This window comes from Squalius cephalus, assembly GCF_949319135.1.
Source record: "Squalius cephalus genome assembly, chromosome: 16".
NCBI classification, from domain to species: domain Eukaryota; kingdom Metazoa; phylum Chordata; class Actinopteri; order Cypriniformes; family Leuciscidae; genus Squalius; species Squalius cephalus.
Genome location: NC_137137.1, coordinates 36,650,554 through 36,670,832, shown reverse-complemented (window position 1 = coordinate 36,670,832; position 20,279 = coordinate 36,650,554). Strand labels below are relative to the sequence as shown.

The 20,279-nt window shown below is 40.8% G+C and overlaps 1 protein-coding gene across 3 annotated transcripts in view; it reads right to left on the bottom strand.

The window, feature by feature from the left end:
- The window catches only part of LOC307173721 (ERC protein 2), a 46,029-nt gene that overhangs the window by 6,488 nt on the left and 19,262 nt on the right, over nt 1-20,279 (bottom strand). For 2 of the 3 annotated variants that reach the window (XM_079897081.1, XM_079897080.1), the window contains 5 exons: nt 15,731-15,924; nt 11,149-11,227; nt 10,471-10,631; nt 7,380-7,497; nt 597-722 (listed from right to left, as the gene is read on the bottom strand). In XM_079897081.1, coding sequence (XP_079753207.1) covers nt 597-722; nt 7,380-7,497; nt 10,471-10,631; nt 11,149-11,227; nt 15,731-15,924 — 678 coding nt within the window. The remainder of the gene's footprint in view (nt 1-596; nt 723-7,379; nt 7,498-10,470; nt 10,632-11,148; nt 11,228-15,730; nt 15,925-20,279) is intronic. The other variant, XM_079897082.1, reaches the window with a different exon arrangement.

Genomic DNA, 20,279 nt, shown 5'->3' with positions numbered 1-20,279 from the left:
TGTGTGTGTGTGAGAGAGAGAGAGAGAGTGTGTGTGTGTGTGTGTGTGTGTGTGTGTGTGTGTGTGTGTGTGTGTGTGTGAGAGTGTGTGTGTGTTAGTGTGAGAGTGTGTGTGTGTTTGTGTGAGTGTGTGTGAGTGTGTGTGTGTTAGTGTGAGAGAGAGTGTGTGTGTGTGTGTGTGTGTGTGAGTGTGTGTGTGTGAGTGTGTGTGTGTTAGTGTGAGAGAGAGTGTGTGTGTGTGTGTGTGTGTGTGTGTGTGTGAGTGTGTGTGTGTGTGTGTGTGTGTGTGTGTGTGTGTGTGTGTGAGTGTGTGTGTGTGTGTGTGTGTGTGTGTGTGTGTGTGTGTATGTGTGTGTGTGTGTGTGTGTGTATGTGTGTGTGTGTGTGTGTGTGTGTGTGTGTGTGTGTGTATGTGTGTGTGTGTGTGTGTGTGTGTGTGAGTGAGAGAGAGAGAGAGAGAGAGAGAGAGAGAGAGAGAGAGAGAGAGAGAGAGAGTGTGTGTGTGTGTGTGTGTGTGTGTGTGTGTGTGTGTGTGTGTGTGTGTGTGTGTGTGTGTGTGTGTGTGTGTGTGTGTGTGTGTGTGTGTGTTTGTTTGACCTGCTCCGGCTCCGGCTCCGGCGGGGGGGAGACCAGTTCCCGCTGCTGTCCGTGATGAGGATGATGATGATGGGAATACTGTGGATCTTCATAATGTTCTGCCATGTGCTTCCTCCTGCTGTGAGCCTGATGGACAGGATCAGTATCTAATTACTCATTTAAATGTTAATACATAGCAGAAGACACTGAGTGGGAACCAAACACCAATATAAACCGTCACAGTAGAAAAGTGTGTGTAGTTTAAATCCACAAAGACAAGATGTGTGACGCAGAATGAACAATATCAAGAAACTTTAATAAACACAGAGAACTAGAGAATACTTCAGTCACCAATAACATTAATGGCACAGAACAGAGAACTGAGGAAACTGAGGAGATGATCGCTAACAGAAACAGGAAACAGGTGAGAATCAATCAGAAACCATGGCAACACACTAGCAATGAGAACCCAGGCAACTGGTGACAGGGAAGAGGAAACAGAACAAGATACAGACGCCGTCTCCACTGAAAGAGATTCCAGGATCACTGGGAAGCCAGACAGAGTAGCAGGATCGAAAGATACTTTTATTATTATATGTTTATTATTATCGTGTTGGTCAGTGATGGTCCATCAGAAGAGGTGAAGCTCCTCAAACATGTTCTCCAAATGAACATAACAGCAAAGAAAACAACAGGCTTTTCATGTCATTTTAGGAGCATCCCTTAAGCTCCACCCGCTCCCAATATAATCCAAATAAAATACAAAATAATACAACACAATAATTGTTGAGATATAGTCTGCACATCTCTGGTGTGATAGAGACAGGACACTTGTCCCCATCTCCGGTTCCCATCTCCTCCTCACTGAAGAACGGCTGACTCAGTGTTAAACAGATCATGGCTACTTCCCTGAAATTCCTTCTCTCCTTCCCAACTGTTTAAAGTCATCTGTTTGGCCTCGAGACAACATTCCCACAACACTCGCTCAGACACTGACTCACACACACTCTAATAGCGTAGTACATTACCGTATGCTAGTAACCGCTAATGTTGGTTACGGGCAGTGTTTATTAGTAAATATTTATTCAGCCTTCGTGAATAATTCAGTGAGGCAATGCTATAACGACTGGACTGAAGTAAACTGAAGAGCTCTCAGACGGCCCTATCCAGACGGGGACCGGGACATTTACGTGACACGCTTGTCCAGAACTCCTCATTATGAATTAAACATCAAACATGGACAAGAGGTTCAGGAACAGAGACTGTGACGAATACGTTGTGAGCGAGTGGACAGGAATCTAGCACTGCTTTGATTGGCTGTGGTCCAGCGTTTTCATATTTAGAATCTTGTCATATTGCGCCTGGTTCAGATTAAGTGTGACATCTTTCACAAGTGTGTCTGCCCATCCAGTCCTGATGGCTAATGGTGAATGAACTTGGTTTGCTGTCCTCATAGGAGGTTCAAACCCGAGGCTTGAGGAGAGGTGAGGAACAGGGTCAGAGTTCACTGGAGACGACAGCGCCGGATGAGTCCAGACACCAGCTAACATCAGCATTAAAGACTTTAACATCATTTTAGATATCTGAATACCTTCTGTTTGTGATCCGATGTGGATTCTGATCACCGTATAAGGCAGACATATTTATACGTGATGCAGAAGACTAGTGCCCAAACCATTACCATAGTAAACATGGTAAATATGGCCGCTTGAAGAAATCAGACAAATCATATAAGCTCTCACAATCATGTTTTTATTTCATCTGTCAGTACGTCTCGTCTCTTTATACCGGACTGTCTGATATCATATCATACTCCTGTTTTTCGGGAAATATCCCTGTACTGGGAGAGATGCTGAAGCTCTGAGTGAAATATCCCTGTACTGGGAGAGATGCTGAAGCTCTGAGTGAAATATCCCTGTACTGGGAGAGATGCTGAAGCTCTGAGTGAAATACCCCTGTACTGGGAGAGATGCTGACGCTCTGAGTGAAATATCCCTGTACTGGGAGAGATGCTGACGCTCTGAGTGAAATATCCCTGTACTGGGAGAGATGCTGAAGCTCTGAGTGAAATATCCCTGTACTGGGAGAGATGCTGACACTCTGAGTGAAATATCCCTGTACTGGGAGAGATGCTGACGCTCTGAGTGAAATATCCCTGTACTGGGAGAGATGCTGAAGCCCTGAGTGAAATATCCCTGTACTGGGAGAGATGCTGACACTCTGAGTGAAATATCCCTGTACTGGGAGAGATGCTGAAGCCCTGAGTGAAATATCCCTGTACTGGGAGAGATGCTGAAGCTCTGAGTGAAATATCCCTGTACTGGGAGAGATGCTGAAGCTCTGAGTGAAATATCCCTGTACTGGGAGAGATGCTGAAGCTCTGAGTGAAATATCCCTGTACTGGGAGAGATGCTGAAGCTCTGAGTGAAATATCCCTGTACTGGGAGAGATGCTGACACTCTGAGTGAAATATCCCTGTACTGGGAGAGATGCTGACACTCTGAGTGAAATATCCCTGTACTGGGAGAGATGCTGAAGCCCTGAGTGAAATATCCCTGTACTGGGAGAGATGCTGAAGCTCTGAGTGAAATATCCCTGTACTGGGAGAGATGCTGAAGCTCTGAGTGAAATATCCCTGTACTGGGAGAGATGCTGACGCTCTGAGTGAAATATCCCTGTACTGGGAGAGATGCTGAAGCTCTGAGTGAAATATCCCTGTACTGGGAGAGATGCTGACACTCTGAGTGAAATATCCCTGTACTGGGAGAGATGCTGACGCTCTGAGTGAAATATCCCTGTACTGGGAGAGATGCTGAAGCTCTGAGTGAAATATCCCTGTACTGGGAGAGATGCTGAAGCTCTGAGTGAAATATCCCTGTACTGGGAGAGATGCTGACACTCTGAGTGAAATATCCCTGTACTGGGAGAGATGCTGAAGCCCTGAGTGAAATATCCCTGTACTGGGAGAGATGCTGACACTCTGAGTGAAATATCCCTGTACTGGGAGAGATGCTGAAGCCCTGAGTGAAATATCCCTGTACTGGGAGAGATGCTGAAGCTCTGAGTGAAATATCCCTGTACTGGGAGAGATGCTGAAGCTCTGAGTGAAATATCCCTGTACTGGGAGAGATGCTGAAGCTCTGAGTGAAATATCCCTGTACTGGGAGAGATGCTGAAGCTCTGAGTGAAATATCCCTGTACTGGGAGAGATGCTGACACTCTGAGTGAAATATCCCTGTACTGGGAGAGATGCTGACACTCTGAGTGAAATATCCCTGTACTGGGAGAGATGCTGAAGCCCTGAGTGAAATATCCCTGTACTGGGAGAGATGCTGAAGCTCTGAGTGAAATATCCCTGTACTGGGAGAGATGCTGAAGCTCTGAGTGAAATATCCCTGTACTGGGAGAGATGCTGACGCTCTGAGTGAAATATCCCTGTACTGGGAGAGATGCTGAAGCTCTGAGTGAAATATCCCTGTACTGGGAGAGATGCTGACACTCTGAGTGAAATATCCCTGTACTGGGAGAGATGCTGACGCTCTGAGTGAAATATCCCTGTACTGGGAGAGATGCTGAAGCTCTGAGTGAAATATCCCTGTACTGGGAGAGATGCTGAAGCTCTGAGTGAAATATCCCTGTACTGGGAGAGATGCTGACACTCTGAGTGAAATATCCCTGTACTGGGAGAGATGCTGAAGCCCTGAGTGAAATATCCCTGTACTGGGAGAGATGCTGACACTCTGAGTGAAATATCCCTGTACTGGGAGAGATGCTGAAGCCCTGAGTGAAATATCCCTGTACTGGGAGAGATGCTGACGCTCTGAGTGAAATATCCCTGTACTGGGAGAGATGCTGAAGCTCTGAGTGAAATATCCCTGTACTGGGAGAGATGCTGAAGCTCTGAGTGAAATATCCCTGTACTGGGAGAGATGCTGAAGCTCTGAGTGAAATATCCCTGTACTGGGAGAGATGCTGAAGCTCTGAGTGAAATATCCCTGTACTGGGAGAGATGCTGAAGCTCTGAGTGAAATATCCCTGTACTGGGAGAGATGCTGAAGCTCTGAGTGAAATATCCCTGTACTGGGAGAGATGCTGAAGCTCTGAGTGAAATATCCCTGTACTGGGAGAGATGCTGACGCTCTGAGTGAAATATCCCTGTACTGGGAGAGATGCTGAAGCTCTGAGTGAAATATCCCTGTACTGGGAGAGATGCTGAAGCTCTGAGTGAAATATCCCTGTACTGGGAGAGATGCTGAAGCTCTGAGTGAAATATCCCTGTACTGGGAGAGATGCTGAAGCTCTGAGTGAAATATCCCTGTACTGGGAGAGATGCTGAAGCTCTGAGTGAAATATCCCTGTACTGGGAGAGATGCTGACACTCTGAGTGAAATATCCCTGTACTGGGAGAGATGCTGAAGCCCTGAGTGAAATATCCCTGTACTGGGAGAGATGCTGACACTCTGAGTGAAATATCCCTGTACTGGGAGAGATGCTGAAGCCCTGAGTGAAATATCCCTGTACTGGGAGAGATGCTGACGCTCTGAGTGAAATATCCCTGTACTGGGAGAGATGCTGAAGCTCTGAGTGAAATATCCCTGTACTGGGAGAGATGCTGAAGCTCTGAGTGAAATATCCCTGTACTGGGAGAGATGCTGAAGCTCTGAGTGAAATATCCCTGTACTGGGAGAGATGCTGAAGCTCTGAGTGAAATATCCCTGTACTGGGAGAGATGCTGAAGCTCTGAGTGAAATATCCCTGTACTGGGAGAGATGCTGACACTCTGAGTGAAATATCCCTGTACTGGGAGAGATGCTGAAGCTCTGAGTGAAATATCCCTGTACTGGGAGAGATGCTGACGCTCTGAGTGAAATATCCCTGTACTGGGAGAGATGCTGAAGCTCTGAGTGAAATATCCCTGTACTGGGAGAGATGCTGAAGCTCTGAGTGAAATATCCCTGTACTGGGAGAGATGCTGAAGCTCTGAGTGAAATATCCCTGTACTGGGAGAGATGCTGAAGCTCTGAGTGAAATATCCCTGTACTGGGAGAGATGCTGAAGCTCTGAGTGAAATATCCCTGTACTGGGAGAGATGCTGAAGCTCTGAGTGAAATATCCCTGTACTGGGAGAGATGCTGACGCTCTGAGTGAAATATCCCTGTACTGGGAGAGATGCTGAAGCTCTGAGTGAAATATCCCTGTACTGGGAGAGATGCTGAAGCTCTGAGTGAAATATCCCTGTACTGGGAGAGATGCTGAAGCTCTGAGTGAAATATCCCTGTACTGGGAGAGATGCTGAAGCTCTGAGTGAAATATCCCTGTACTGGGAGAGATGCTGACGCTCTGAGTGAAATATCCCTGTACTGGGAGAGATGCTGAAGCTCTGAGTGAAATATCCCTGTACTGGGAGAGATGCTGACACTCTGAGTGAAATATCCCTGTACTGGGAGAGATGCTGACGCTCTGAGTGAAATATCCCTGTACTGGGAGAGATGCTGAAGCTCTGAGTGAAATATCCCTGTACTGGGAGAGATGCTGAAGCTCTGAGTGAAATATCCCTGTACTGGGAGAGATGCTGACACTCTGAGTGAAATATCCCTGTACTGGGAGAGATGCTGAAGCCCTGAGTGAAATATCCCTGTACTGGGAGAGATGCTGACACTCTGAGTGAAATATCCCTGTACTGGGAGAGATGCTGAAGCCCTGAGTGAAATATCCCTGTACTGGGAGAGATGCTGACGCTCTGAGTGAAATATCCCTGTACTGGGAGAGATGCTGAAGCTCTGAGTGAAATATCCCTGTACTGGGAGAGATGCTGAAGCTCTGAGTGAAATATCCCTGTACTGGGAGAGATGCTGAAGCTCTGAGTGAAATATCCCTGTACTGGGAGAGATGCTGAAGCTCTGAGTGAAATATCCCTGTACTGGGAGAGATGCTGAAGCTCTGAGTGAAATATCCCTGTACTGGGAGAGATGCTGACACTCTGAGTGAAATATCCCTGTACTGGGAGAGATGCTGAAGCTCTGAGTGAAATATCCCTGTACTGGGAGAGATGCTGACGCTCTGAGTGAAATATCCCTGTACTGGGAGAGATGCTGAAGCTCTGAGTGAAATATCCCTGTACTGGGAGAGATGCTGAAGCTCTGAGTGAAATATCCCTGTACTGGGAGAGATGCTGAAGCTCTGAGTGAAATATCCCTGTACTGGGAGAGATGCTGAAGCTCTGAGTGAAATATCCCTGTACTGGGAGAGATGCTGAAGCTCTGAGTGAAATATCCCTGTACTGGGAGAGATGCTGAAGCTCTGAGTGAAATACCCCTGTACTGGGAGAGATGCTGAAGCTCCTCAGCTCGTGTTTTTGGTGGCATTTGTAGTTGTAATGTGATAAACATAGTCACCTAAGTACGTGTGTGCTCTTTCTTTTGTGAAATAACGGTAAACCACTTTATTTCTGTGACTAATGTGCAATCTTGACACAAGTTAATCATTATGATCAAAAACCTGTGGTAAAACATCAGCGCTTGGGTTTTAAATCTGTAATAAACAACACTAGTGCCAGCAAACGGTCACTCTTATCATGCTGGTTTTGCGATCTCGCTAGTTTCCAGTGATTTCTTTCTGTTTTCTGGTCAAACTTCCACTTGTTGGTGAAATGAAGTGTGTGTGTGACGTTGTTCCAGAGAGGCGTGTTTCAGGCGGGTTTTAGTGTGTATTGACTGCGGCTTATATCCGCTCGTAGTGATGATTGACAGGACTGGATGATTAGGAACTTCATATTTATTATTGATTATGGAGGAATGAACTGACCTGCTGTTTGGGGTGATTCATGAACCTCTCCTTCTCTCTCCTCAAGGTCATCACGTCTTCAGGGGTCGTCGTGTTCCTGACGGGATCCTGTTCACCGACCGCCAGAAGAGCCTGTTGTCTGATGGGAAGGGGAGGGAGGGGGTTACGGCGTACGGTAAATCATTACTTAAATAGAAGCAGACACAAACACGAAATACAGTAAACACACACACACACACACACACACACAGCAGGAGTGTTTCGGTGATAACCCACAATCCCCTGCTCTCTTCTTGTGATCGGAAGAGTTTAGGCTGTATTTGGTGCACAATTTTACCCAAAAGGTCCAGCAGGGGATCTTAACAAACCGCTGCCTAATCATTAGACTTCTCTAAACAAATCCCTCTCTCCCACACACACACACACAGAGAGAGAGAGAGAGCGAGGGAGAAAGAGAGAGAAACTATTGTTTGACGCAACCGCAACAACTGTAAAACCACGAAGGCCTGTTTTTGGTCAGTGATTCTGCAGGTATTAAGCCACTTCTCCACTGTAGGCTGTTGTTAATATTTGTTTCTCTTATTTTTGTTTGGATACACTTTGCTGTGCATATTCAAGGCGTTGTTTTGAGAACCCAATCTCTTTCCCAGAGCACAAATGAGTTCATGTTATTTATTAGACCAGGTTACTTCTTTAGGTATCTGGCAACCATTAGCATGAGCGTTAATGAGCAGAAGTGTTCAGGAGAGAGGGGAAGGAGCACATGTGTGCGGACTTAAAGGAATAGTTCACTTAAAAAAATGAAAATCCTGTCATCCTTTACTCGCCCTCAAGTTGTTTCAAACCTGTATGAGTTTCTTTCTTCTGCTGAACACAAAAGAAGTTGTTTTGAAGAGCGTCGGTAACTGAACAGTTGATGGACCCCATTGACTTCCATAGTAAGAAAGAAATGCTGTGGAAATCAATGGCTACTGTTAACTGTTCGGTTACCGACATTCTTCAAGATATCTTCCTTTGTGTTCAGCAGAAGAAAGAAACTCATACAGGTCTGAAACAGCTTGAGGGCGAGTAAAGGATGACAGAATGTTCATCTTTAAGTGAACTATTCCTTTAATAGCAGCTACTGTCAGTGTCATTTGGTTGGGAGCTGCTTAAAGTGGTTTGAATTATACACACCTTGTAAATCACATTGTTGTTTAACTCTAGCCGGTGGAGACTATTTCGCTTTTCACATTCGCAACAATGCCAAACACGCTTATGTCTTTCTGTAATGTCTTTCATGTCTTTTCTTAAAGTAATGTGCAAGTTCAGAGACCACGTATCAAATAAAAGGAAGTGATTATCGGCTGGTTTCCGATCTGTGGCCGGTCGGTTTTTACAAGACGGAATCTCGTAATTAAAGTAATTCCAACATGCCGTGAATGCCTAGATCAGGGGGTTTCAATTAAAGTTCCCAGAGCTCCGGTCTCTATATCTCCTTCCCAGTGGAGCTCCGGAGTCTTTGTTGGAACAGTTATACTTTTCCATTCAGGCAGCCGTAGTCCTTTGTCAAATTTACAGTTTATATTAAAAGTAAATATTTCTCCCTACTGGATATGAATATAAAAAGGCTAGATCAGATGTTTTAACCAGAGGTGGACAAAGTACACAACTTCCTTACTTGAGTGAAAGTACAGACACTACTGGTCAAATATTACTCCGTTACAAGTAAAAGTTGTAAACACTGATTTTTACTTTAGTAAAAGTACAGACGTACTCGTTTTTAAAAGTACTTAAGTATCAAAAGTAAATGTCAATGCATTGTTTTATTATTGTTGCATTGTTGTGTAATACTTACAGTACCGTATGCCTCTGAATCTATGCTTACCCTCATATCAATATCACCTTTATTTCTAGAACACAGTTCAGTGGGATTGAATGTGAGATTGAATAAGTCCCTCAATAACGTCCACAATGGTTTCGGACACCCAAATGGATGATCCCTCAAATACTGCCCTATTTAAAGTTTTTTGGCTTTTTAGTATGAATATGTTAGCCTTACTGTTATCTATGAGCTAGTGCGCTCCAAAACAAGGACAAAATTCACATTTAGAAGAGCAAACCCAACGCTGAAAATGAAAATTGTGTTGACGTCAGAATCCAACATCAGTCGAGTCCTGACGTCAACCCGACTTTCATTTCCAACCACAATCATCCCCTGACTGACGTTACTCTCTACTCGAGGACTTTGACAGAAATGTAGTGGAGTAAAAGTATGATATTTGTCTTTCAGATATAGTGAAGTTAAAGTAACAAGTCTCCAGAAAAAATAATACTCAAGTAAAGTACAGATACTCAAGTAAATGTACTTTGTTACTGTCCACCTGTGGTTTTAACAGGCTATTTTACATTAGACATGTTTGTGTCTGGTACACAGAAGGCCTTGGCACTGAGAAACACACTGGAGGTTCAGGTTTACCTCTTAAGAAAAGTGTGGACCACTTTTATGCTTTACTTCAGTACATGATCTAATGATCAGATCTCTCATCATGAGGACAAAACAAAGTTAACAAGTAATTCAAAAGTTTTTCTTTCCTTGCCAACTCTAAATAATTTTCCAAATTTAACTTTGTTTATTATGAAATGCTCTTTATATGCGGATTAATAATGCTAAATGTATGAAAGACACATCTAAAGACGCCACACAGTCTCCGTCTGGTTTAGTTGAACGGTCAGTCATCTGGATGACAGGTAAAATCAGTGTATTCTCGTTTTCTGCAGTGTTTTAGTGAAAGTATCTATTTTCACCTGTTCACCTGTTTCTGCTTCTGTTGATGAAATAACCGTGTCGTCTGCCGCTCTTAATGCGGCGCTTTACGTGTTCAGTGAGGGATAGAGCGAAGCAACACGCATTGAGCAGAGAGGGCTCGAACGAAGCACTTTTGGCTCTAGATAAAATGCCGCCATTAAGTCCCGCGGTCCGCTATTTGAATAACACTGGGCTAGATCATTCCACGACCATGAGGCGCTGCTCACATGAAGAACTCAGAGTTATGGACGGAAAGGTTGCAGAGGAACCAGAGGAACATGAACACAGGTCAGCGTTGTTGAACGAGAGGTTTCCTACACTCACTTCAACTGCAGGATCTCTGAGAGCTGTTTACTGTGATCATCTCGTAACCGGCTCAGCTCAGTGTCGTGTTCACACAGGGTATTCTGAGTCGAAGACAGCCGCTGCCTTGTGGCGTCCAGCTCTCTTCTGGTGTTGTCTAGAGCCGCCATCAAATCCTCCAACTATGACAATGAGATTATATATAAACACACAGTTGTTTATCACACAATATCCATGTATATCCTTCATATCTATCTCCAGTATTCATCATAATTATAGACAAACACACTAAACTGGCACATAAACACTTTTCACATTTTAATTGGAAACACGGAGTGATCAAGATAGGCTGGAAAAGTCTTTGCTATAACTTCACCAAAAGATTATTGGAGCTGCTTTGCCCTTTAAATAAAGGCAAACAAAGCCTAGTTACTGACAGAACTGTTCTTCTGACGAAAGACTGGTCAGGTTTTCCCATTACAGAAGTCCACAAACCTGGGGAATGCCATGAAAGCTCTGCTAAAGACCCGGATAAGGAATCCATACTAAGATAGCCTGTCTACAGATAGAGAAAATTGTCTTCCATCTACAACTCAATGTGCTTTATCTATTCCAAAATAAACTGTGTGCATAATAAAGCCATGTTCAGTTTCTGAGGAGAGTTGTAATAACCTGTGAGAACTGATGGAGAACTCTCACCTGTGTTTGAGTGCTGGGACTCAGTTCTCCTGCTTGGCCTGGGCTCACACACTGATTTTGGTTCTTCTCCTTCACTTGTCTGCAACACAACACAGTATATCTCAGGTGTTGTACAGGTGTGTGTATCACATTGTTTGGTTGAAACTTAATAAGCTGAATAATGAAAGTCTTCTATTTTTCTTTGGAGCAATTATAACTGATGTTTCTGTCCATTAGTTTTCTTCTTCTTCACAGATAGATGACAGCCTCAACAATACTCACAGCAATTTTGGAGTCTCCATCTCAATCGCTCTAGCGCCACCAACTGTCCAAATTTGCACTTATGTTTATGCTAATAACTTTTGAAGTGTAAGGGCTAGAAACAGAATTATTTTTCCTTGATTCCTCGGCTCGTCACGATTCGATTCTACGTGTTTCTCCATTAAAACCCTGCATATAGATCCTCGCTTCCGCCTGCTCTCTCCGGCACACTACAGAACAACTGACCTACATTATGGATCTATATGCAGGGTTTTAATGGAGAAACACGTAGAATCGAATCATGAATCGAATCAATTCACCCCTACATGTACAACAACTGACAAGGTAACAAGTGAAACACAAGGGCTATAAATACACAGAGACAAACAAGCTTAACTAAGTAACAAGGGGGCGTGGTTAATAAGAAACACCCGGGAAGACTAATAAACAAGAAAGACTACAAAGGACTACAAAACATGGCACAGAACAGGAAATAACAAAAGTGCACACAAGACAAGGGAAACACAGGACAAGAATCATGACAATATGTAAGTTAAATATCCATGTTTAACACGATACAAAGTAAAATTCAAGCTTCCGGCCAAACAAACATACGCAATCTACTTACGCCTAAAGCACAAGTTACGCAGCTCCTGACGTCAGAAATAGCGTAGTGTGTCATCGCGTAGCGTAAATATCAGCAGTACGTCGCATTATGTTGCGCTTAGACTTAAGAGGAATTTGCATGTTCGTTTGTATGTTTTGTATGTTTTGTATGTTGTAATATTCTGATTGGTTGAGCCGTGTTCGAAGCCGTTGTAAATGACTCCACACACACACACACACACACCTGTGACCGCATTACATTAGTGTTACTCCACACACACACACACACACACACACACCTGTGACCGCATTACATTAGTGTTACTCCACACACACACACACACACACACACACACCCACACCTGTGAGCGCATTACATTAGTTTTACTCCACACACACACACACACACACACACACACACACACACACACACACACACACACACACACCTGTGAGTGCATCACATTAGTGTTACTGCACAGCTGCCGTTTGTGATGCTCTGTTGCTGCATGTGTTGCTTAGCATCCTCTCTGGAACTACATTGCTTGGCGGAGGAATAAATGTGTTATAACGTTATATTTTTTGTTGCTGGTGTTTATTTTATGAATAAAATAAATATTAAAATGAATATATTTATGGAGTAACTGTTTTATAAAAGCAATAGATGCACTTTTATGATGGATAGATGCACTTTTATAATGGACAGATGCACTTTTATGATGGATAGATGCACTTTTATGATGAATAGATGCACTTTTATAATGGACAGATGCACTTTTATAATGGACAGAAGCACTTTTATGATGGATAGATGCACTTTTATAATGGACAGATGCACTTTTATGATGGACAGATGCACTTTTATGATGGATAGATGCACTTTTATGATGGACAGATGCACTTTTATCATGTATAGATGCACTTTTATGATGGACAGATGCACTTTTATGATGGACAGATGCACTTTTATCATGTATAGATGCACTTTTATGATGGACAGATGCACTTTTATGATGGACAGATGCACTTTTATGATGGACAGATGCACTTTTATCATGAATAGATGCACTTTAATAATGGATAGATGCACTTTTATCATGAATAGATGCACTTTTATCATGGATAGATGCACTTTAATAATGGATAGATGCACTTTTATAATGAATAGATGCACTTTTATCATGGATAGATGCACTTTAATAATGGATAGATGCACTTTTATAATGAATAGATGCACTTTTATCATGAATAGATGCACTTTTATCATGGATAGATGCACTTTTATGATGGATAGATGCACTTTTATCATGAATAGATGCACTTTTATCATGGATAGATGCACTTTAATAATGGATAGATGCACTTTTATAATGAATAGATGCACTTTTATCATGAATAGATGCACTTTTATCATGGATAGATGCACTTTTATGATGGATAGATGCACTTTTATAATGGATAGATGCACTTTTATAATGAATAGATGCACTTTTATCATGAATAGATGCACTTTTATCATGGATAGATGCACTTTTATGATGGATAGATGCACTTTTATAATGGATAGATGCACTTTTATAATGGATAGATGCACTTTTATCATGGATAGATGCACTTTTATAATGAATAGATGCACTTTTATCATGGACAGATGCACTTTTATGATGGACAGATGCACTTTAATGATGGATAGATGCACTTTAATGATGGATAGATGCACTTTTATGATGGACAGATGCACTTTTATAATGGATAGATGCACTTTAATGATGGATAGATGCACTTTTATGATGGATAGATGCACTTTAATGATGGATAGATGCACTTTTATAATGAATAGATGCACTTTTATCATGGACAGATGCACTTTTATCATGGACAGATGCACTTTTATGATGGATAGATGCACTTTTATGATGGACAGATGCACTTTTATGATGGATAGATGCACTTTTATGATGGACAGATGCACTTTTATATTGAATAGATGCACTTTTATCATGGATAGATGCACTTTTATGATGGATAGATGCACTTTAATGATGGATAGATGCACTTTTATAATTGATAGATGCACTTTTATCATGGACAGATGCACTTTTATAATGAACAGATGCACTTTTATGATGGATAGATGCACTTTTATGATGGATAGATGCACTTTAATGATGGACAGATGCACTTTTATGATGGACAGATGCACTTTTATCATGGACAGATGCACTTTTATGATGGACAGATGCACTTTTATCATGGACAGATGCACTTTTATCATGGACAGATGCACTTTAATGATGGACAGATGCACTTTTATGATGGACAGATGCACTTTTATCATGGACAGATGCACTTTTATGATGGACAGATGCACTTTTATCATGGACAGATGCACTTTTATGATGGACAGATGCACTTTTATCATGGACAGATGCACTTTTATCATGGACAGATGCACTTTTATGATGGATAGATGCACTTTTATAATGGACAGATGCACTTTTATGATGGATAGATGCACTTTAATGATGGACAGATGCACTTTTATGATGGACAGATGCACTTTTATCATGGACAGATGCACTTTTATGATGGACAGATGCACTTTTATCATGGACAGATGCACTTTTATCATGGACAGATGCACTTTTATGATGGATAGATGCACTTTTATAATGGACAGATGCACTTTTATGATGGACAGATGCACTTTTATGATGGACAGATGTACTTTTATGATGGACAGATGCACTTTTATAATGGATAGATGCACTTTTATGATGGACAGATGCACTTTTATAAAGGATAGATGCACTTTTATGATGGACAGATGCACTTTTATAATGGATAGATGCACTTTTATGATGGACAGATGCACTTTTATAAAGGATAGATGCACTTTTATGATGGATAGATGCACTTTTATGATGAATAGATGCACTTTCATCATGGATAGATGCACTTTTATGATGGACAGATGCACTTTTATAATGGATAGATGCACTTTTATGATGGATAGATGCACTTTTATGATGGATAGATGCACTTTTATGATGGATAGATGCACTTTTATGATGGACAGATGCGCTTTTATGATGGACAGATGCACTTTTATGATGGACAGATGCACTTTTATGATGGACAGATGCACTTTTATCATGGATAGATGCACTTTTATCATGGATAGATGCACTTTTATGATGATAGATGCACTTTTATCATGGATAGATGCACTTTTATGATGGACAGATGCACTTTTATGATGGACAGATGCACTTTTATGATGATAGATGCACTTTTATCATGGATAGATGCACTTTTATGATGGATAGATGCACTTTTATGATGGATAGATGCACTTTTATGATGGACAGATGCGCTTTTATGATGGACAGATGCACTTTTATGATGGATAGATGCACTTTTATGATGGACAGATGCACTTTTATCATGGATAGATGCACTTTTATCATGGATAGATGCACTTTTATCATGGATAGATGCACTTTTATCATGGATAGATGCACTTTTATGGACATCAAAACAGAAACGGCCATGCACTGCCATTATAAAGCTTGGAAGAGCCAGGACATTTTTTTAATATAACTCCGATTGTGTTCGTCTGAAAGAAGAATGTCATATACACCTAGGATGACTTGAGGGTGAGTAAATCATAGGGTAATTTTCATCTTTGGGTGAACTATCCTTTTAAACTCAAGGAGATATGGTTGTCATGTACCTCTCCAGCTGGAGGATTCTCTTGTCCTGCTCCAGGCGTTCAGACTGAAGCTCCCGCAGAAGAGCCAGCACTCTCTGCACTTCAGCATTACACTTCTCCTCCTGCTCTTTATGACGGACAGCTTCTGCCTGGAGAACCTGCACGCGCTCCGACAGCTCCGGGTTCCAGCGGGCAACACACTCCGCTTCACACACCTTCACCCCAGCCAAACACAACAGAGTCAACAGAGTCTATATCCCAAATATTCTGAAAACCACTAGATTCAGGAATTTCATTGACTGACATACAAACCACAGATTTATCTGAAAGGTACATTAATTCTATGACTTGTATATGTAAATATAAATATTTACATATTTAATTTCCCATATTTTATTGAAGATGTGTCATAATAGCAACACTATGAATTCAAATTGAATGATTTCACTCAATTAGCCTATAGGGCAGCCGCGGCGCTACCATTGGGCCCGGGTGGGCCTGGGCCCACCCATTTTAGGTCCGGGCCCACCCATTTTCTACTATGGTTTTGTACGTTTCTTCATTCGGATCTATTTGCGATCCATTCCATTCTAAACAAACAACGCAGTTTAGCCTACATGCTTCGTCCTTGTTACATTATTCATTAAGATAATAATTAATAAATGCACGCATAATTATCAGTGGACTTGATAAATGTTGCAGATATGTTTTACTATGCATGCACAAACAAATGCCTTTTAACTTATGTGTGCAAAATTCAGAATAAAATGAATGTGCAGCAATTTGTACAAATAGAGAGTCTGTAGGCCTACTATATGTGTTGTAGCCATCAAGCTCATTTAGTTTCATATTTGTTAAAATATTATAATGTTATTTTTTCATCTAAGTTGATTATGAAAAGTGAACCGCACGAGTAAGATAGGATACGCAATATCGAGAGACATGGAGCGGGTCAGACATGATTTTGACCACTTAATTCAGTTAGAAAGCCATTTTTAAAGTGAATTTCGTTTTGTATAAATTGTATCTTAATTTTAATATTTTTTTTTATCAACCAATTGCCTGTATTTAATGAAGCAAATAGGAGACAATATAAGAGGCGCGCCCGCGCGGTCACTTGCATTGCTCGTGAACAGGAGCGCATCTCATCCTAACTTAACGAAACTCAGCATATGCCTCACAGACATGAAATCTATCTTAAAGCTTGAAATGTCTTTTTAACAATTTAAAACGAAAAGAAAAAGGCTAGGCCTACTCTCTGATTATGCAATCCATGATGTGCATTTCTCTCTATAGGCGCGTTCACGGAGTTGACGATCGACAACTTCATCTTTACAGCTGTTGCTGTTGTTAATAAACTAAAAATAATAGGCCTATAATTTTATTAAACAATACATTAAATGAAATTGTAATTTTTTTTAAAAGAAACAAAAAATTCCTTTTTAAGTTTTTCTTTTCTTTTTTACCTGTGCTAATTACGCATTAAATAGGCTATGAGTTGCTGTCCTCAGTGCCGCAGAAAAGCGCTGAAACGGAGCTGAAGGGGAACCCGTTTTTTTTTTTTTTTTTTTTTTTTTTTGGCTTATTTTAACTGGCCCATCCAGTTTTCTGGAGGCCCACCTACAATCAAAATCCTGGCGCCGCTAGTGCTATAGGGTTTTAATAAAAAGCAAAGATGATCTAATTAATGGAATTTTTGAATAGTAACCCCACGGATTACAGTAAGTACTAAATTAAAAAATAATATCACTAGAAAAAACAAGCCACTCTGGTCCATCTGTGCCAATTCTGGGTGGTTCATCTTACCCCAAAGGTCTAATTTTATCTTTACACTTTGAAATTACAAATCTAATTTTTACTCCACAAATCTAACAACGTTAATGAGCTCACAAAGCCCTGATTAACAGACACACAAAACGTGATATTCAACATGTCACAGATCACTAAATTAGATCAATTAAATTCAAAACTGTTTTGAGTTTACACAACATAGTTTTCAACTAAATACAGAATTTTTTGAATGCGTTTTGGCTGTTCATTTACACGACAATAGCGTTTTGGGGCCTGAAAACGCAAACTTTTGAAAGTTTTTGAAAACGATACTGTTATCGTCTCTGTGTAAACTACAAAAACATGAATTTGTGAAAACGGTGACATCGTGTGTGTTACGTCTACAGGCCCGTAGTGTTTCCTTACTCAGTGACATCGCCACCTACTGGCCTGACAGCAGAATACAGCGTTTTTAACCGTTTTCACGGACCCGTGTGAACGGGGATCATTTTGACAAAGTTGTCGCCTGTACGCAAAAAACACAACTTTTCCGTTTTTAGTACATCGCTGTCCGTCGTGTAAACGTACCCTAAATCGTACAAATGTTGGCATTCAGATAAAATTACAAAATGAACAACAGCATAGCCATTCATCAAAAGGTATTTGTTCCATCTATTACTAATAGAAAAATAAAATGTTACTGTCATGAACACTTGTTTAGATATTCTATCATAAAGTACAGTTGTACAGTTGTAATGTTGTTTGTTCACATAATAAAAAAATGATGCTATGAGTTATGAGTGGGTTGCGTACCACATCTATAAAGGCTTTAGATGTAGAACAAACATAGACACCGATTAAAATGCAACCAATCAAAATCATACTATATGTTTTTGCCTATTGTGAATTTCTATTTTTTTTAGTCTGAACATGATGTTACTCATAACTGCAACAAAGCAATAAATCCCATCCAGTAAATATGCAGAGGCCTGTGGGCTATATCCCATTATTATCATTGGCTTCTGTTGATCAGCGCACCGATCCTGTTATTAGCGCTGTGAAGTCTCAGGATGTTTATGAATGCTCCTCTTGTGAAACCACCACTACATGTGGCACCATGACAAAAAGCAAGAAGGTATAATTATCCTAGATTGATGTCTGTTTACTCAAGAGAATATAAAAGAAACATTCTCATAAACTTTGATTGCCTCGACATGATGAACAGAAAGGGATAACGGGAGATGAGGAAGTATCTAGTCTCTCTCTTTTTTCAGAGACTATTGGAATACAGTATTGCTGAAGGAAATAGCATGTTCATCCAGGGACTGTGACACTGAGGGGTCACTGAGAATGAACTGCACACGCTGACGGTGTTAATTAATTGCACATATTTGTTTTATAACCAAATTCGCAAAAGTAATTCTGCAAATTAGGCCCACAAATTGGGTGTGGAACTAAGAAGCACCAACAATTTGGCCACCTAAAACTCTGCCATTTTTGCATTTTTGCAGAAAGAAAAAGGAACATAAGCTCTTAAATTAATATCTGATAATATCTTGGATATAAGGCAGATTGAGGGTAAGTTTACACGACAACGGTATGCTTCAATGAAATGAATGTACTATATTTTATTTTGGTAATGTTTTTTAATATTTTGTATTTTTAAGGGATTTTTTATATTAAATTATATTGACGCTGTATTTATAATCCATTTATTCACTTTTTGAGCATAGACCTGAAAATTTAATTTCCAACTTAAACAGTGGAAAATCTTTAAAGTCGTGAACGCTTTAAAGCAACAGACTTCAGTTTGATCTCTTTTCAAAGACGACACTTGGCAGATTATTGCTGAAGTAAAAGTGAACTTAAAAAAAAGTATCAGAATTTGATGTGTATTGTTATGAAAAATGCACAAAAATACTATTTTAAATTTTTATATGAAATATATATTTTCAAAATCACATTTTACTCTAAAACTGCTTGAATCTAAAGGCATAAATCTAATCAAATTGTGTTACAAATGTGAGGCTGATATCTCAGAGTGTGTTCGGCTGCAGTACCAAACGCTTCCACTAGAGGAAATTCGTCTCCATTCATTTCTAATGCGCTCATTTTTGACCGCGAGGAGCTCAAGTGTGACTATTTTTCAGGACCATTTAACCTTTTCGAATCATGTCCATGATTTTTCTCTTTTTTTGTGTGCAAGTGCTAAAGCCTTTACCAAGTCTCGAACCATTCCAATGAAGTAAAAAATGTGAAGAAAAAAAAAAAAACATACAATTTTTCACGCACCAGAGGCCGCATGTGTTTTTCCTTTGAGTTTTCCGCGTACTGACGACATCATTGTCAAAATGATCCCCATTCACACGGATCCGCGTAAATGACTACAAACGCTGTATTCTGCTGCCAGGCCAGTAGATGGCGATGAAACACAATAGACTGAACACGTAATACACATGTGCATTGTGTTCAGAGATTCACGCTTTTGTTGTTTACACGGAGACTGTTTTCAAAAACTTGCACTTTGAAACTCATTTTCAAAACTTTGTGTTTTCAGGCTTCCAAAACACTGTTGTCATGTAAACGAAAGGCCAAAACGCATAAAACGTTTTATGTGTTTAGTTGAAACGGTGTCGTGTAAACAGCCGCTTAGACTAACGTGCATGCAGTAATCTCATTGGCTGGTGTTTCACCGTTGTTTTGTTTCATCAAATCACTCTGTCTAAAGGCATATGGCATGATTAAAACTAATGAGCCACAGTTGGCCAGGCATTAGTGAGCGGTTGACTATGAAGGAAGA